Source organism: Ipomoea triloba, chromosome 10 (assembly GCF_003576645.1).
Source record: "Ipomoea triloba cultivar NCNSP0323 chromosome 10, ASM357664v1".
NCBI lineage: Eukaryota > Viridiplantae > Streptophyta > Magnoliopsida > Solanales > Convolvulaceae > Ipomoea > Ipomoea triloba.
This window is the reverse complement of record NC_044925.1, coordinates 440,032-459,926: the sequence shown is the minus strand read 5'-3', so window position 1 is coordinate 459,926 and position 19,895 is coordinate 440,032. Positions and strand designations below refer to the sequence as shown.

Here is a 19,895-nt window from a genome sequence, read left to right as displayed (position 1 = left end):
GGGGTTGAACATGATGGGGATGGGTTGGGTAGTTCGTGATCATCGGGGCGGTTTTGTGGCGGCTGGCGTTGTGGGAAGGGAAGGAACTTGTTTACCACGCGTAGCTGAAGCGATGGCCGCTCAGGAAGCTTTGAGTTGGTTAAAGCTACAACAGTATGATGGTTTTATAATTGAAACGGATGCTCAACAACTTGTTACTCAACTTCATAATCAGAACGTAACGCCTTATGCTTTACTTTTCCAGGCTATTAGTGCTTGCTTGTCTTTCTTTATTTATAGATGTAACTTTTAGTTTTGTGAAGCGCTCAGCTAATGGTGCTGCTCATTTGTTAGCTAGACTAGAGATGCTTGTATGCATCGTACATAGTAAATGTTTTAATAGAAGTAGATAATATATTGTTATACATACATATCATTAAAAACTAAGGTAGCTCAATTAGTAGTAGGCGTGTTGTCTTTAAATTTAGGGTTCGACACTTCTTAAATGAAATACTTGAAAACAAAAATTGAATTAACATACAACAAACACTTAGATAAATATTAAGCTGACTAAAAGTGTCCAAAAACTAATAGTCTGCGATGCTAAAAGGCGCAAATGATAGTATGAGACTAAGTTTGAAATGTGCACCAAAGATAAGTGACCTCTAGTGGAATTAACTCATATTAAGCTTCTTTGATATACTAGTTCAGGAGGGGCCAGCACCGTATATGACAACACAAGCAATACAACACATACTAATTCATACTATCATTACATATATCTATCTTAATATATATAGCTAAATAGAGAGCAACATTGCTTACAACGTTGTGGAATTGTCTGGTGCAGTATCTCCTCCAACGTTTCCACAAAGTTGAGGAAGACCCCAAGACAGATTCTCTAATGACCTCTCTTCATCAGACATAGACAAGTACTCCTTCCACACATCAAGCACAAGCCTAAGGTCATGAATCTTGTTTTCCAAACCAACACAGCAATTCGCGTGGACTGTGATAACGGCATCAACGTCGTCGCTAAGCTCGCAAAATCCACTATAGAACTTCGTGTCCAAGAACTTTATTTGCAGCCCAAGTGCGGTGCTGATGTAGGGGTGAAACTTTATTCGGTTAAGTACGTCTTGGTCGTGGCTGCCTGGGAAAAAATCTTTTGCGTTGTACCAGAATTTATAGAACTGGATCGTGCGCCTGCTTGACTTTACGTAATTAAAACCTCCATTGGGCAGGTTGTTCAGGTCTGATGAGTTGGAGTAGAAATGGTCACACGCAATTTGGAACTCGGCGTCTTCATGGAAATGCAAAAATGGATTCCGAAGCCACATTATGTCAGCGTCCTACACGAGAGGAAAAAAGCAATATGTTAAAACCTGAGATCAGAGTAGATGGCTAGCTAGTTAGTATGCGCTTCCTACAAATGATCTCATTCTCACAACAGCATTAGTAACATTGATTTATTACACACCTTAGCAAACATCATTGTTTAAAGTCCAATGATAGAGGACCAGAATGTGTAAAACAAATGATATATGGTTCGAGGAAAATGGTGTAAATGGAACATTCCATCAAACTGGCTACATAATATGATAGGGCATAGTTTACAATAACCCACCCAACCAAGCCCTCATAACTTCTATTAACTTTTGGACTAACAATTCATCTCCAATCCTCTTACAATACTTATTATGCAATAAAGGAAATGAATCTAAAAGAAAAGACAACTTTTTTTTAATAAGAGTTCAATAAAACCTACCAGGGGGATGCAACGGTAAAGAAAAGAGGATCTCCAAGACAATTATACAAGTAGGTTTTCATATGTTCTTTAAAAATCTTCTTGTAGAGATGCTTTAGCCACCACTAACTTTAATTTTGGAGAAACTAAGCAAATAGCCAATAGAGCATTATCTAACATACATTAAAATAGTGGCTCTAAAAGAAAGATATTGATATAAGAAATAAGAATAGAAAATAAATACACTTATTCAACGATAGGAAAAAGTTAAAGCATAATATAAATCAGGTCCATTCTTAATTAATTTTCTCAATAAATATAAGTAGCCGCCAAGTAGGTTAATAAATCTAAAACTGATTAATGAAACACCACCACCAACCCCCACCCCCCCCAAAATAAAAAAAAAATAAAAATAAAAAATCCAAACTTCTTTAAGTATTTCATAGTCATAAGATTTTTAAACATACTGATTACATAAAATATATCTATAGTTTCAAATCTCGAAAATTCCACTTTAAAAATACCCAACAAAAGAGAAGAACTGCTAGGTTGTGTTAAAACTATCCTAATATCAGTTACATAACAGAAAAGTATATTCAGGTGCATCCAAGTAAAGAGGCATGATAAAATGACTTGACATACCGTAAAAACAAAGTTGTATCCCTTCTCCAAAACAGTTCTAAGAAAATCAATCCTTGCCCACATCATCTCCAAATACCGTGAACTCATAAAATAAGCTTCATCAGTAAAATTCATGCCATTTGTATGAAGAGCATAGCAGTATGGGTGTAATTCCAAACAACGAGAATAGGCTTTTTGGTCTAGAGCCACCACAAGTAGGTGATTCAAAAGATGGCGTGTTTGATTCCCAATTCCAAAGCTCTCTAGAAAGAGATCAAAAACAGAGTTTGGAGATGTCCATGCTGCATTTAAAGTTGTAATGATAACAGTTCTATCAACAAAAGCTGTCTTTTTCAATAATTTCTCCAAGTCATTGCCTTCCCCTGCCTTGCATGCACAAAAATAAATAGCCCATAATTAGACTGATAGAAGAGCAAGCATACCACTATTGAACTTTCATTAAGCTACTATAAAGGACTAATCTACTTAAACTTTATTCAGAACACATTTCATTCTCACTTTTGGAAGTGTTTTACAATGGCAAGTTCATGATGAATTTAATGTAAAAGTGACAATACCAAACTCCTTTTGTAAAAGATTCCTATTTTAGATCAATTAATGAGCTAAAAGAGTTGAACAATTCCAATTTTCCTTAAAACATTATACACCATCAACGGATAAAAGATGCTCATATATGTAATACAACCTGAAAAGGGGGAAATTCCATAAAAGTAAGGTCCCCAGAGAAAATCCTAATGAAATGATCCTAGAAACTAAAGACAGTACTTAAAATGTTCATAATTCCAGGGCTGGTGAAACTTTGCTTTGCTAGTTGCTACCATAATAAAATGCCTCATCCATCAAAGTTTAACCAGTTAGCCTTTGACACTAAAACAGTGAAGAATGGAAACCACAACATGCTAATTCAAACAAATTCCTCTCCTAAACAAATTGTTGGAAGTACACCTAGCAGGCTATCATTCTGTATAAACCACAAAATAGAAAGCTATATTTAAAGAAGGATACATCACTTACCATTGAGTATAGATTGCCATGAGGTGTAGCAGAAAAGGCGTCTGGCTCAGCCTTATTTGGCGAATATACATGAGCAAGAGAATTTGGAGACAAATGTATATAGTATGACCAGTGATAAAGTACAAGAGTGGAAAGGCTAACAGCACAGAATATGAGCACAAGCAAAAGAACTTCATAAGGTAAGTGATGAAAATGGTGAGGCTTATGGTGGTGATGATGGTCACCCAAGGTCTCAAAAGCCTTTCTACCACAGCTTCCACTCCCCAAGTTCATCATCTCCGGACTCTGAATTTTGGGCATAACCCAGACCTCTCAGTAAGGCGCATTACACAGTTTACACTATATCACCATAAGAACATGGCTGAAGAGAGCAGGGGAGCACACCAGCCCAATACTCAGCTCGGTTTCAGACGACAATGCTGGACCTCAGCTCCGTACCTGGAATTTTACACTCTAGCAAGCTCAGACAGAGCAGTTTTAACGCCTATAAATTCTACCATGAGCAAAAAAAATCCACCAAGAAGATCAAACTTCAAACCACACTAATAGTCTCACACGTGAGAAGCTCAAACTAGTCGACAAGCATAGCAGTCCCCTCTGGGCCATTTCGTCGAACACGTGGCATGCATAATTTCACACACATAAAATAAACCCAATAGCCGAAAAAGCAGAAATCTACATAGAATACCGGAGAGAATAGGGGCAGAGCGAGAAGGAAAATCTCCGATCCGGTGTCGGTGGCGGTCGGCGAGGCGTTTAATCAGCAGTTGATTACGATTTACAGCACGAGAATGGCGCCTAAAGGGGACCGTTACGGGGCCTTTTGTGTTGGATACTTTGATTGTTTGCATTGTGATTTGTGAAGGGGGGAAATGATCAATCCCAATCGTACCTTTTAATTACCCGTACGTAAATCACGCAGTAAATGATGATTATGTTCTCGATTGTTCATATTTTTAGGCACCGTCCTCTTTTTGACTGAGGATTAATATAATCAATACAATGTTAGACACAAGAACAATTGTATCTAGTTGGTTCGAGGGGGATGCATAGTATTGATAGTTTATGAATGAGTAAATCATGATTAGCTTGTGGAGGAGTAAATCATGATGACTAGTTGAAGAGGTAAATCAAAACGACCCGTTTTTTGAGGGGTAAATAATCTTCACATTGTAACGATTGAGACTTAATTATTAGCTTTTTTTGTGAAAAATTTCACCTCTATGACCAATTCGGCTATTCATGCGGTGATGCAAACAAGAAATTTAAATTTTCTTAGAATAAGGGTTGTAATCTACTAATCTCTCACCATTGGAGTTTAAAACTGTGACCACTCATTTGAATGGTAATAGAAATGTTAGCGCACTATATATGTGTTAAATATTTTTAATTTAAATCGATTAGTAATGAACAATCTATTTGAGTTTTTTAGATTTGAATTTATCAGTGATAGACAACGTGGTACAACTTCATATAACAAGGGTGACTTTATGTAATTACACATTCCTTTAAGAAAAAAATCATAATTTACTTTAATTTTCTATTTTTAAATTTTTAATTTTTTATTTTCACTTTGTTCTAAATATATAAATAAACATATTATTTTTATTTTCACTTTAGTCTTCAACTATAACCTGTAGAATAGGAGAGTCCTTTGGTAGTCTCTGTTAGAAGGTCTCTCCCTGTAATTGGTTAAGGAAATTCAAATCCATTGTCTAATCTGGTATCAATTGCGATAGGTTTTTTGCGTACGAATTATTAATTATTTTTCCTTTTTTTTTCCCTTCGACCCCGTATGCCAACCTCCGCCGTCTACCACCTTAATTCCTAAGATTTTTCCTTCTCTCCAAAAGCCATGGCAGCACCAACCTCCGATGGAACAATTACTACCACCGCCGGTGACTCCCAACGCCCTCACGGCGGCTCACCACTTTGTTTCCATCAAGCTCACAACGAGGAATTATCTATACTGGCGGACGCAATTGGTTCCATTCTTATGAGGGCAAGGACTTCTCGGATTTCTCGATGGCTCGCACCCGTGTCCTCCGGCGACCATCCCTCCTTCTCCGCAAACCACGATCTAATACAATATTTGGTCTCAGTGACCTTACTACACTCGTTTTACCTATTTTTCCTATTCATTTACATCATTCCACCTATTTTTCATATTCATTTACATCATTCCTTACAAGGTTTATTAATTCGGTCTACTAAGTTAATTAAATCCATCAGTTATCGTACCGAATCATTAACAAATTCGTATAGGTCTAGTCATTATACACAAAATTCACCGTGTTTATTACGAATATAGCCACCTTATAGTCTTGTATAGAGGTCTTAATCATTATGCACAAAATTCGCCGGGTTTATTACGAATAACCATTTTACTATCTTAGTCTCTTAGAGGCCCACTTAACTAGTCATGCCAGCCATTTATAATATTCATTCACATATCAGAAATGAATAATGTCATATGTAACAATATTATATATTCAACGAAATTGTAATACAAATAAGTGAATAACGTACAAAAAATGCTTCAACGAACTATTACATTTTATGTGTTTAGTTTAATTAATGAAGATTAACGTGAGTTATTTTTAATTTAATTTTTTATTGTATTAAGTTTAATATTAGATGCGTATTTGTATTTCAAATTTTATTCCAATAACAAGGTAGGAGTTTGAATTCTATCATAGGCAAACTAAAGATAAGCTCCCCAATTACATGGAATCTACTTCTAGGATATAGTTTGACAAAATTGAAAATTTTGAATTATAAATAAACACTCCTTTATCTCCCCTGATGTTAATTAATGCTAAGTATTCAGTTGTAGACCAAAACAAAGTAGTTAGTTTATTGTTTGAGTTAATACCAACCTCTAATAATAGTCCTTCGAGTATTGGGTATTACCCGTTGTGGGCTGCTCAGGTCCTCTTAGCTTGTTCAAGCTTAATTAATTTTCTTAGCATTAGTGGGGGAATATTGTTAATACTAAGTATTTTGAGAACCAAAACAAATTAGTTAGTTTATTGTTTCATTTTTTGTGGCATATATTTTATTTGACAACTTCTCATGGCCATGATACTTTTTATAACATTTGTAGACATTGTGATTTAATGGCTTGTGGTTGTTATTCATCCAATGTATAACTATAAAATGGATCACTTTTGAAAACTCCTAAATATTTGAACAGCGTTTAGCGAATTACAACTATAGTTAACAAGTGTGCATTACTTATGGAATAAATTGATCCAGTTGGCCCATATCAAATAACTCAATTAATTAAAGGAACAAATGAACAATGACAAGTGATAAGACAATAACTCTATGCCGCCACGGAGACAAAGATTGTATTAATGTTTGTGTAATGTTATTACAAGAGAATATGTGATGTCTTAACAAAACAATGACATTGGTATTTATATAAATTGTCTTCTAACTGTCCCCCCAAAAAGGAGGAGTTAATTGTAACACCTTGGACCGCGCCCGGCCTCGTGATCGGGCCCCCGCCTGAGCCCCAAGTCGAAGCCTATGTCGAGCACGGGCTCGCCCTAGGCGGCCTTGGGTCAAAATTCAGGGGTCCACCTCGGGGCCCCGAGTCCCACCGAACCCGTCTTAATTCACTCTATCGGATATGTTTATCTCCAATAATATATCCATCAATTGTTATAAAATAATTGTGTAACTTAAAAAATATAACGTTGCACTTACGCACCAACAAAATTATTTTAAAAAACATTATTGAACCTTTTTTCACGCTAAACTTTAAATTCTTGTTTTTTTTTTTTTTTGAAACGAAAAAAAATATAACGTTGCACCTACGCACCAACAAAATTATTTTAAAAAACATTGAACCTTTTTTCACGCTAAACTTTAAATTCTTGTTGTAGTATCCTTTTCCCTTGCATCTCCATCTTGACTTGAAGAAAGAAAGTAAACTCACGATAAACCTGTTAGCCGTAACGTATACAATAAATATGGTGACAGCATAGTATTATTAGTATATCATTAAATGGTTGCTTGTCATCTACTGACACCATTCAACGTTGTCCCATAACATAATGTCCCTACTATGCTTTGGTAGTTGAACACGTGCTTCTTCAACATTAGGCAAGGTCGCCTTAGGAGTTAGGTCACTGCCTATTTCAATATAATCTTATTAGCATTAGAGTCCCACTAGCACGATATGTCTACAATTTTTTATTTAAAACTTTTTATATATAACTCAAGTTTTTCAAATTCACTATATCATAACCCATTAATGATTAATCTATCTCCGAGTCATATGTAATTTACTCAATTTGATTTCAAAACTCAGCTCAACATCAAATTGTATACTTATACACACAATGAGTCAATCTCAAACTCAAACTCCTATGTTCGTGACATGAAACATATTTTTAGTTTAATGCTTGTATGTTAATTGACAATTAATTATTTTTATAAAAAGTTCACTTTATAAAGTAAATCTAGATGCTGATTTATATTTTTTGTATACTTACTATTATTATTATTATTGAACTACATGCTTATTTATTCACTATATTTTGATAATGTTCAATTTTAATTTACTGTAAATTAATTTTTAGTATATTATAAATTAAAATGACTCTATAAAACACTAATAATAAATATGTAATATACTAAAAATGTACGTGCAACAAGTCTCTATATTATTACAAGATCGGATGGGAAGGAGACAAACTATGTTTCAAATGTATGGGACACGAGATTAAGAGAACAACAAAATTGACTTATATTGATGCAAAGACTACTAATTTTAGGAAAAAAGACAAACTTGAAAAAGCAGAAGGGGGCATGGAGGGACCTCAAAAGAAAAAATTCAAAATCCTAAGATCGAAAATAATAATGGATTTTATTTTATTTTATTTTATTTTTTAAAAAATATGTAAGTTAGAAAGTTTATGTTTGAAAAAAAATCTCTAAAATACTCAAATATTCGTGTTCAGTTTAGTCAATGACCATTAGTTTTACTGATTCGGTATTAACGTTATTACTGTCACATATGTTTAATCGATAACATGACATGTTAATTTATATATTATTTTATTAATACTTAAAAATAATTAATTATATTCGAACATATTTTACTTTTAATTTGGACTCTCAATTACAATGTTATTGACATATTTGGACAAGATTTTTCTTTTTTTCGTAATGATGGGGTCATGGGTTTATTGGGTAGGTATTTGGAGTCCAAGTGGGGTAAAGTAAAATAATAAAATGGGGACTATATATGGAATTGGGCTTAGGGGGATTTGGGTCAATTGGCTTGGGGAAGGGTAGGGGGTAGGGATGCAATCGTTATATTGTATGCCATGATTCAATACACAAAATTTGATTTTATAACGTATAAAATTCATGTTCATAATGCACATACACATAAATACGATATAATGAACATGCATTTTATGCATTATGAACATGAACTCTGTGTATTATGTTAAGTGTTTAATTCATCTTCATTATTCTGTGTTTATGTGTATGTGTATTTTGAACATAAATTTCGTACTTTATGAAATCAAATTTTGTATATATGTTAATTATATCATATTTATGGCTATGTGCATTATGAATATGAAATTTGTGCATTATGAACAAAAATTCTATACATTATGAAGTGAAATTCTGTGTATTGGATTAGGATCCATAGTGCACTGTGCACCATGATCCACGATATAGATTGCCGTAGTGATGGCAATGTGTCGGGAGTGAGTCAAGTGGCTTGAGCTTAGGGGGATTTGGGTCGAGTGACTTGGAGAAAGTCATTTTACAGGTAATTAGTTATTAACTAACAACTAATTTATCAAAGATTTTTTCTACAATTAACTAATGCTATCAATAATTATATTAATTAAATCCATTAACTCAATCAACTAAGAGCTAAAAGCTATTTACCAAACACTGCATCGTCCGTTGAATGTGTGATATAAAGATGAACAAATTACAAAACAATAAAAGAAAAGGAAACAAAATTTATGTGAAATAAAGATGAGATTATTTAGTATAGTAATACAAATCTCGATAAAGTGGAAAATTTGTGTGGCAGATAAAATAATAATGTTTTGTAATTAATTATCCTCAGTTACATGAAATCTTATTTTTTTAAAAAATTCTAATTTAACCAGTACAAATTCTTAATCCTCAGATAATAACTACATATTTTCCTTGTTATAAAAAGAATTCCAAAGTTTCATCCAAATATTAAATCCATCTCTTTTGACGCCTCGAGCCATTGGCTCCTTGGAACCACCTATCCCAGCCAACTTCTTTTGGACCTTTTGTCCTGCATCATCAATTCCATTCGAATAGTATAAGGAAAATTTTAGGATCACGATTGATATTAGTGTCATGTTGTATCTAATAAAATTATATATTGTTGGCACCCATACATGCTAATAATATATAGTATAACCCGATGCATTTACGTTGTTGTGACAATACTCAGTACACTTGCTACATTTATGTGATTGTACCAAATATAATTTGACATTTAATGTTAGGTTCATTAAAATGTAACCGTAACAAATTTTTACAACATAAATGAGTTTTTTAGGGAAATTTTAAAAAGCTAAAGTAGTAAAAATGTTTATTATTATAAATAGAAAAGTACAAATGACATTTTTAAAAATTAGAATGATAATTTTATTTTCATTATTTACAAAAATATAAGTAGTCTTTTAAGTCTTTACCATAAATTTTGAGTTTGAAATTTTATGTTACAATTTAATCAAGTTAATTACTAAATGACAAATAAGAAAATTAAAATGAGATGAGGAGACATTTCAGAGATTGAAAATTATTTAAACAATAAGTCTTGTGTAAGACCATCTCATTATGAGATGTCAGACACATAGTAATTTTCAGTTAAAGTATAATATTTTTTATACAAGACTTACTCAAGCATAAGTTATTATATCTGGTGTAGTAATAGTAATTCATAGTTTCTTACACTGGTAGAAGAGCATCTGGAGCGGATTCAACACTTGAGACCAACCTACAGGTGTAATGGAGAGAGTTAGCAAAGGGAAAATTATATAGGACAGAGTAAAATTTCTGTCTAAGTATCGTAATTTTATTGATAGAATAAAAAATAATAATAAAAATTGTAACTCACTTTTTTTTTTCCTGAGTGAATCAAAATATGTCAGGTAAGAAAAGAGAAAAAAAATGAAAAATTTAGAATACGTGTAATATTAACAAAAATGTTATGACCTCGTCGCATGTCTCAAGACCACATTAAAGTTGGTCAAACGTAGACATTTTTGGTACAAAAAAATTGACTAGTTGAGACAACATTGTTGAATATTCACAATGAATATTGATTTTTTATAAAGGGTATGAAAAATGAGTTATTTTTTAAAAGATATTTTTATCTATAGTGTTTGATTGTATTTTAAAAAATTATCTTGGTGTATTTAGTTCATTTTTCAGAAAATAAGTAAAAAAAAAAGGTCAAATCTTAAACTTTATCCGGTCAACTCCGAAGACAAAATGGGCCGTAGCCTTCTACAAGAGTGAAACGTGACCGTTGGTCACCATCGCCTTCTCATCTCGAAGAAGGCAACCGGATCGGTGTACCTAAAGATCTATCTATTTTAAGTATAATTCATACCTTGTCGCTATCAAGATTTAAACCTTTAGTCTTTTTTCTTAAATATTATTTACTGAACAAGTAAGTAGGCTAAGCTCATGCGATAAAGTAACTAGTATGTACTTACTCTTTGCAGACAATTGAAGATTCCCCGAGTGTTTCGAGTCGCTGCAGCTCTTCCTGTACCAATACATACAGATTCTTTAGATAACTATAATAATAAACTTTTTTTTTGGTATTAATTGATATAGGGTCCACCCATGTTCGCTCCGAGAGGCACGGGAGATGGCCCAAGGGAATCGCCACTTGTAGAAATTGAACCCGGTTTCTCCCAAAATTCCTCTTCACAAGAGAGCTCACTTGTCACTTGAGCTGCCCCATTAGGTTTAATTGATATACTTTTTATACTATATTGATAAATTAAAAAAAAAAAAAAAACCACACACACACAATAATGTTGATTGAAACATTAGAAATTCCCTAAAACTAATATCATTTGGATTAAATTGTACGCAAAAAATTAATTCTAAAGAGTAAAGAAGAAGCGAAATATGTATGAGTCACAAACCTGAATCAATTGAATTTGGTGATCGAGGGAGGCGACGGCGGCCGCCATCCGGTGCTTGCCCATGAACCCAACCGGAGACTGCGCCGGCGGTCCGGCAGCCGAAGAGCGTGATCCCTCGCCGGAAGATGACGCAAGGTCGGAGGTTCGGGGCTGATCGTCAGATGATGGCTCCATAAATATAAATATGGTCCAAAATTGTGAGTATGAAAAAGGTAGGAAAATGAAGAGAGTATATATGAGAGAGGAAGAGGGGAAGAAAAGAAGGGGGAAGAGAGATTGGGTCATGAGGTGACAGCTGCAGAAAAGCAGATCAAACACATAAGATACAAAAGAATGGTCAACTTTTAGATAAACTACTTGGAAAATGTGGTCTAGTCCCCCCCTTTTGGTCGCGGATCGGAGTGTGTAATTTTGTTACACGTCTTTCATCACATTTCTTTTCAAAACCATTTTCATTCGTAAATCAATTCAAAATAAATCTATAAATTTTATTTTATTAATTATTAATCATCTTATCTTAAAATATAAGATTCAAGAAAAAAAAATAGCGAAATAGCCCTCAAACTTTACATGAAAGTGTAATTAAGTCTTAAGCTTTTTTTTTTTTTTTTACTACTGACTCTGTTACAATGTAGTATTTGTTCATAGCTACTTTCTCAACCTAATGAAGCACAAAGCACAAAGAGTCAACAGTTGCTTCCACGTGAAAGTGTAAACCGGGACACCATGTGCCACTAGACCACAAGGTCTTTAACAAGTTTTAAGCTTTTAAGAAATGCAATTAAACACTCCAACTTATTAAAATCGATCAAATAAGTCTAATTTACCCGTAACTAATAGGTTACTAGTAAACATAAATTACATAATGTAGTTGACCACCACTAGTCGCCCGTTAACTGATGTTAGCTGTCGTTGATTGTCATTAGACATTGTTGACCATCATCGTTGGGAAAAAACAGCACCTGGCGATCGGTCATCAGTTGCATTCTTTGAAAAAAGCGACGAATGATGCCCTCTCCGTCGGAGAAGGCGAACTGTTGGTCGCCTTCTCACTTTCTCCTTGGAGAACCGCCTTCTCAGAAGGCGACCAAGTGGTTGCCGGATTGCCTTCTCATGTCGAGAAGGCTGGTTGCCTTCTCCATTGGAAAAGGAAAGCGACTGTTTGAAGTCGCCGGTATTAATCCTCAGAGTACATTAGATGTCATTGGAAAGCCGCAAAAATCTAGTGACCTGTTATTACATGTCATTAATAGGATTTTGAGTTTCAATGTACCAAAATAATATGTTTATGAACTTTTTTTTTTGAATAATATGTTTATGAACTTAATTGAACTTTTTAAAAGTTTAGGAACCTAATTGACTTTTCGAGTAAATGACTTGTTTGACCCTTTTCCTAGATGGTGTTTTGGAAAGAAAAATTATTTCACCAATCTAAAATGCTACTAAAAGTAACGTTTCAGATTTCAGTGATACACACTAAAAATGATGCTTTAAATTGTTGATTATCAAACATTACTTTCAGCGTTTTGACTTGGTCAAAATGCTAGAAATAGTTTCGTCAAACTTTTATAGTTCCATCAATAACCAAACAAGTTCAAAAACATAATGTTGAAATTAACAAAAATATTACTTGGAGTCCAAAAACTCACTCTCAACTTTTACTTTCATAAGTGTTCAAATTTTATTGGAGAGAAGAATGGATAAAAATCATGACTCCTTTATATTAAACAATCAAAATATCTCATGTTATAGGATGTAAAAAATAGGAGTAGATGTAGAATTATTCTAAAAATTAAATGAGATACAAAAGTTAACTTTTTTTTAAAGCTCTAAAAAGTTTCAAAAGATTATCTTTTGGTAATAAGCTATGACCGTACTAAACTCGGTCAAAAAGTTAGGTCTGGCTTATGAAGTGTGACATGCAGAAAGTATGGTCTAAACAATGGACCATCATGGATTTTGGAATATGAAAATACGATTGAGAATCTCTTTGTTTGGCCCACTCATATGGATGCAAGTGGGGAGAGCCTAACCCCAAATTATTTCATATTTAAGAAATAAAAATTTATTAACTTTAATCATTTCTATGTGCTTGAAGTATTGAATTCTTTTGTATAATATTAATAGACTGGACCGTGTTATAAAATCTCATGCATTGGGCTCCATGGTTATGGATCCAAATATGTTAATATGAAATATTTTATTTTCTAAGTAAAATCCTAGCACTTATTATATATGAGTGAAAATACTATTGTTGTTGTGAATTTAAAATTTTTTGTAATTTAGGGTCTCCTCAATGTAAGGAGAGGAGAAAAGAGGAGAAATCATTATAGATTTATAGGAGAGAGAAGAAAGTTATTATAGATAGAAAGATTGTTCTCACCGAAGCAACTATGACATCGCGCATGACGCGTGGTCACACACGCCAATGAGATAAACGCATGTCAGCTTCACGCACAGCATCCTGTGTCCACTTCATGAGGCTACGATATATATATATATATTATTTATAATACACAACTACACAAGTGAGTAAAGAAGGAAAAATGAGATGACACGATCAGTTGTCTTAAACCAAAATAATATGCTTCAAAATTACTTGGAACCAAAAGTCTATTATTGATGCACTTAAGACTTGTGCCATGGGACTATCACTCTCAAGTTGCTTAGAAAATTAACGATCAATTCTTTTTCGCTTTTCATTAAATAAGGGAGTATTTATACAAGTACAATTACACGCTTTTAAAAGTTAATTTTTAAAATTATTATACTCATAATACATCATTATTTTAAACTCTCAATGTTTTTTCAAATAAAGTATATAATTTATTTTTATCTTAAAATAAATTATAACTTCTACAAAATAGAACATAAATTTGAGTTTTTTTTTTGTTTTTTTAACTAAATTCTTGTAAAATACATATTGTGGTTTATGGGAGCTAATCTTTCGCGATTGCGACTTTATTGAAAAACTTTCTTTTCATTTTTGGAAAATTAGGAACCAAAATGCCACCTAAAAATGGGAATTTACAGACAAATTAAAATAGAGAGAGAGAGAGAGAAGTCAAAGGTCCGGCCTTGCTTTATCTTCTTCCTCTCGTCGCAAGCAGAGCTTGCACGGCACGACCAACCCATTAAAGGCTCACAACAACCTTCTTGATCTCTAAAAGGTATGCTTACAACCACACTTTTTTGGTTTTGATATTATTCAACTTCTGTTTAGTTATTCATTCCATCTAGGCTCTTCATTGTTTGATTTGGAACTTCTATACAATTACAAGACAGTTTGTGTGTGTGTTGAGATATTTCTATTACTCATTCTCAAGAACTCTGGACTATATGCCTTAATTTTGATCATTCATGCCATGTTTGCTTAAATTGAGAGTACCCATATGTCAAATTGTTGTTATCTAGGCTCTTCATTGTTGGATTTGAGTTTCTATAGAATTGCAAGACATAATTTTGTGCTGATATATTGTTGCTCTTACTCATTTCCAAGTACTTGGTTCTATCTATTTAACTTCATTTTTATCATCCATGACATGTTTGCTTAAATTGAGAAATACCCTTAAGTCATATTGTTGTTATCTATGCTCTTCATTGTTGGATTTGAGTTTCTATAGAATTGCAAGACATGATTTTGTGCTGATATATTGTTGCTCTTACTCATTTCCAAGTTCTTGGTTCTATTTTAACTTCATTTTTATCATCCATGACATGTTTGCTTAAATTGAGAAATACCCATGTCATATACTCATATTGTTGTTATCTACGCTCTTCATTGTTGGATTTGAGTTTCTATAGAATTGCAAGACATGATTTTATGTTGATATATTGTTGCTCTTACTCATTTCCAAGTTCTTGGTCTTATTTAACTTAATTTTGATCATCCATGCCATGTTTGCTTCATTTGAGAGTGCTCGTATGTCCAATTGTTGTTATCTAAGCTCCTTATTGTTGGATTTGAGTTTCTAATTTTGATCATCCATGTCATGTTTGCTTAAATCGAGAGTTCCCGTATGTCAAATTGTTGTTATCTAGGCTCTTCATTGTTGGATTTGAGTTTCTATAGAATTGCAAGACATACTTTTGTCAGTTTGTGTTGATATATTGTTTGCTCTTACTCATTTCTATGATCTTGGCTCTATTTTAACTTAATTTTCATTATTCATGGCACGATTACTTGAATTCAGAGTTCGCATCTGTCTGATTGCAGATTGTTGTTACGTAGGCTCTTCATTGTTGTCTTTTAAACCCTAATAAATTGTAAGACATAATTTTGTGTTGATATATTATTTTTCATTGTACATTTCAAGATCTTGGGTCTGTTTAACATACTTTTTGTACTTTAGGCTGTAGTTTCTTTAATTCGAAATAAATTGTTGGGATCTCGGGGCTTCTTATGGATGAATTTAGACTCTATCCAATTATGAGAATCTTATTCATATCATTTTGTTATTCATTTTCGAGATTCTTGGTTTTGATTGATATTCCTACCTTCTTAGTAGAAGTGTGCTCGGAATTTTGGCTATTTGCTGTAAGCTTGAAGGCAAGATGGCAATGGGCATGAAGGAGATGTCTATCATAATAGCAACATTAGGTTTGGCATCCTTTATTTTTGGAGTGGTCGCCGAAAACAAAAAGGTTAGTTCATTTCTACGCAGTTATGTTTTTGTTTAACTTTTATGCAACGCCATATAAAATAGGTAACTAAAAGTGTGATGTTTTTATTATTGTCCTCTTGAACTGCAGCCTGCATATGGTACTGCAATCCCGGGGAAAGGCATAGTCATTTGCAAGTATCCGTCTGATCCAACTCCCGTTTTCGGATATTTGTCTGTCGCCTTTCTCTTGGCCTCCACTGTAGTCGGATATTTTTCGCTATTCTATCCGTACAAGGGGAAGTCTATTCCACAGTCTGCTTTCTTTAAAAACACCAGTTTCCTCGTGTTCTTCAATATTGCTCTGTGAGTATACATAACTAGTACATATTATTTCAGAAATGGTTGATTGATCAATATTAGCTGGGTTTAAACTGAAGCATGTGCTCCATTTCAACTAAAAGCCTAAGCTAATAGTTGGATTGCACATTTATGTTTATATATTATATGTTCAACACGCCCCCTCATGTGTGCGGGTTGATGGGCTCTAAGCAACACCTGGACCATAGTCGGGCATGGGTTGGTTCTGATACCAAACTGAAGCATGTACTCCATTTCAACTAAAAACCTAAGCTAAATAGTTGGATTGCACATTTATGTTTATATATTATATATGCTCAAAAGTTTATATACTTACACACATATATATATATAGAACACAACATAGAGGAACTAAAAGGGCACCTAGCTAAAATTTTTGGGTTCTATGGTATAGTTGCTTTTTTGCATTAAGCTAGGCTTAAATGACGATTTACTTACACAAGTGCGATGAACATTACGCCTTACTTATGATGTTCTTTTTCCTCATCGTGATGAGAAGAGGGACGACTGGATTAGCTGCAGCGTTTCTGTTATGGCCAACGATCACCGAGCAACTTCACATCACAAACAACATTCATCAAGACTTGCAAACAGGGTGCCCCACAGCTAAGACGGGTCTTCTTGGTGGTGGTGCGTTTTTATCTCTCGACTCGTCCCTCTTCTGGTTGGTCTTGTTGATGCTAGCGAACAATGCTCGGGAAGACTACCTGGAGGACGAGGGCATGAAAGGCGGGGAAGGGTACGCGGTTTCTGCTGATTATGAGGCAGATGTGCCAATTTCATCAAAGGCTTCTCACTGAACTTTGTTATTAATCTGTAAATATTATTGCCATCATGCCGCAATCACTTTAATCGAAAGCTAAGGCAGTATGTATTATGAACTTATTGTTCTTTGATGTTGTGCTGCATTGTACTATATACTATTGCAAATAAGAATCTTGTAAACTTAGAAGCGTTTAGTGCAGTTTTTCTGATTTCCTATTTTCTTTTTCCACAGTTTTTTCATTTTTCTTTTTCTATTTGAGGTGCTGATAGGGAATATACCCCAGTACATCGACCTGAGGACTTGATAGGCGTGAGGGACCTTTCTCGATCTGGTCCGACCACGGGCGAATACTAACCGGCCTGATCCGAACATTGTGGCATTAAGTCCTTACTGTTTTGTGCTCGGCCCCGACCCGGGTACTTAACCTCAGTCCTGAGCCCGTGTGATAAGCCTTCAAAGAGACATACCTAGAGACATACCTCCTGACATATTAAACCGACCCCGGTAGCTATTGGCGATTAGATGCCTTGTTACATGTGGGTGCTACCCCCTTCGCCGAGTGGCCACCGAGTGCATGTAGGACACGTAGCGCGCATGCCGGCCTCCCAACATGTGTCCCCTTCGTATCACCTATAAATACCTCGCAAAACACTTGTTAAGGGGACTTTTGGGCTCTCTCTCTAATCCTTTAAGCTCAGGAACCTCCAACCTTTGGTCCTAACTTCCCGATCTACTACACAACTACAAAATTATCATATCGCATACAAATATCCATACCCGAGTAAATTTACCACATCAGGTACAAATACCCATATCCGAGTGTATCTACGCTGTTTGGATTCGAGTCCACCCTGCAAGGTGGACTCGGGTCCATAAAATAATTTGCCGCAAATAAACACATGGGCTTTTTCCAACATGTCTCTGGTGGCTTGGGCCATTCCCAAATCAAAAATCAAACAAAAGTTATAACCATTGTTGTTAGTGACAATTAGTAGTTAGTAGTGATATAGTTTATTATGCGCATTGTGTATCTGGTCCATATAATGTACGTGCAACTAATATTTTATGTACCATAATGTATTTTTAGTTAATCGATTATGTATCTATAGCGATATATATGTCATCTGTTAATTGGAAGTATGTAATATATTAATTGTAGGTACATAGTCTATATATAATATATCTGCAATGAGCATAGTGAATCTTGGTCCATAATATAACAATTGGACAAGTAGATGCTACATATTCAACACCACAATGTTATTACTTTGATTTAATTAGCTCGCAGTTACTATTTGATGGTTCGTCTTGTGACCCAAACCAACACAGAAGGTAAATCAACTTAGATCACTCATACTTGAAAGGTTCAAATCAAGAAGGCTAATAGACAGCTCTCACGAGGAGTCGAATTTAAAACTTTATGATTACCATTACCAAATCAACTATAATAATTTGAGTAGGATTGTCCTTCCACGGTATTATTACGTTGTTCATCATCTATACGCCCACGTACTTTCTGCAGCAGCAAACACAAACTGCTGAAGCACAGGCAAACATGAAATCATGCTAACGCAATAACCTTAAAATTTGTTTTGGTCTCAATCATCGCGTTATATACAACGACGAGGCCACATTAAAAATTTAGTTATAATACCTTAACCGTCGCTATAAGTGCTGAAGTGTCGGACAAGTAGTCTACCCAGCGTGACTCAATCTCCTCAGCCCACCACGTACTGTTACTCTTTCTGATCTGCAACAATGGCCTGCCAACAACCTCTCCATATGATGGATAAGATAAAAAATTTGTAAGATTAGGATTAAAAATTTAATCCTAATCCACAGAGATGGCGATCAATTTGGTTTCCTTTTCTGGGACCTGCTAGCCGCGTCATTGCCGGTTTTTCCTCGGAGGTCGTTGAAGCTCCGCCGATACGTACGTGCAGTCACTAATAAGTTTTTTAGGCTTTGATACACTAAATTAATATGTTAATTAACGTGTTTAATTATAACTTTTAAAAGTTTGAGGGCCTAATAGTTTGAGGGTATATTTGACATTTTTCTCTTAAATATATTAATTGTTTTTAGTTGAAATTTGAAAATAAAAGTTTAGATTAATTGATTGGGATTTAAGTTTATATTTATTAGTGTAAATAATGCACTAGTTTATTTTAAATTGAAAGTTTAGGATGTTAATTTGAAAATATAAAAAAAAAATTTATTTGAGCTCGTTGATAAGCTCAACATCTTGAGATTTTAAGGTTAAGACCAAAAATTTTAAACTTGACAAAAAAAATGATAAATCAACAACTTGACAAAACTAGTCTAAAATTGAACGGACTTGCCCAATTAATATCTCTAGTGAAAAGTTTAGCTAGCTACTAAAGAACAGATATAAAAAATAAGATCAAAATCAAAGAATCAATTATTGGCTTTGGATATGGAATAAATTTACATCTCCATACCAATTATTTCACCCTTAAAAGTGTCTACAATCAGCAAGAAAATTAATCTCTGCATCCGATAGTAAAAACCCTTAGTTACACACACAAATAAAAAGACGTTTGTTTGTAGTGAATTTA

At 34.1% G+C, this 19,895-nt stretch overlaps 3 protein-coding genes across 10 annotated transcripts; 1 reads left to right on the top strand and 2 right to left on the bottom strand.

Moving 5' to 3' along the window:
• Positions 1–534: 534 nt before the first annotated feature.
• Positions 535–4,375, bottom strand: LOC116031503 (uncharacterized protein At4g15970-like). Of its 2 annotated transcripts, XM_031273729.1 has the most exons (4): positions 4,071–4,375; positions 3,383–3,820; positions 2,369–2,734; positions 535–1,331 (listed from the first exon to the last, which is right to left on the bottom strand). In XM_031273729.1, exons 2-4 carry the CDS (start codon positions 3,680–3,682, stop codon positions 801–803), a joined length of 1,197 nt encoding a protein of 398 aa, XP_031129589.1. In that variant the 5' UTR covers positions 3,683–3,820; positions 4,071–4,375; the 3' UTR covers positions 535–800. The 2 variants fall into 2 exon arrangements, with proteins under 2 accessions (XP_031129589.1, XP_031129588.1); XM_031273728.1 differs by having other exon boundaries at positions 3,383–4,375.
• A 5,006-nt stretch (positions 4,376–9,381) lies between these two features.
• Positions 9,382–11,832, bottom strand: LOC116031882 (guanine nucleotide-binding protein subunit gamma 2-like). Of its 2 annotated transcripts, none has more exons than XM_031274224.1 (4): positions 11,569–11,832; positions 11,128–11,180; positions 10,306–10,403; positions 9,382–9,692 (listed from the first exon to the last, which is right to left on the bottom strand). In XM_031274224.1, exons 1-3 carry the CDS (start codon positions 11,740–11,742, stop codon positions 10,355–10,357), a joined length of 276 nt encoding a protein of 91 aa, XP_031130084.1. In that variant the 5' UTR covers positions 11,743–11,832; the 3' UTR covers positions 9,382–9,692; positions 10,306–10,354. The 2 variants fall into 2 exon arrangements, with proteins under 2 accessions (XP_031130084.1, XP_031130083.1); XM_031274223.1 differs by having other exon boundaries at positions 10,359–10,403; positions 11,569–11,826.
• Positions 11,833–14,595: 2,763 nt separating this feature from the next.
• Positions 14,596–17,531, top strand: LOC116033481. Of its 6 annotated transcripts, none has more exons than XM_031276225.1 (5): positions 14,673–14,738; positions 15,785–15,834; positions 16,074–16,212; positions 16,321–16,535; positions 17,050–17,531. In XM_031276225.1, the coding sequence occupies exons 3-5, from the start codon at positions 16,123–16,125 to the stop codon at positions 17,348–17,350; spliced, it is 606 nt and encodes a 201-aa protein (XP_031132085.1). In that variant the 5' UTR covers positions 14,673–14,738; positions 15,785–15,834; positions 16,074–16,122; the 3' UTR covers positions 17,351–17,531. The 6 variants fall into 6 exon arrangements, with proteins under 6 accessions (XP_031132082.1, XP_031132083.1, XP_031132085.1 ...); XM_031276227.1 differs by having other exon boundaries at positions 14,721–14,738; positions 16,077–16,212; XM_031276224.1 differs by lacking the exon at positions 14,673–14,738 and adding an exon at positions 14,842–14,858.
• Positions 17,532–19,895: the final 2,364 nt, after the last annotated feature.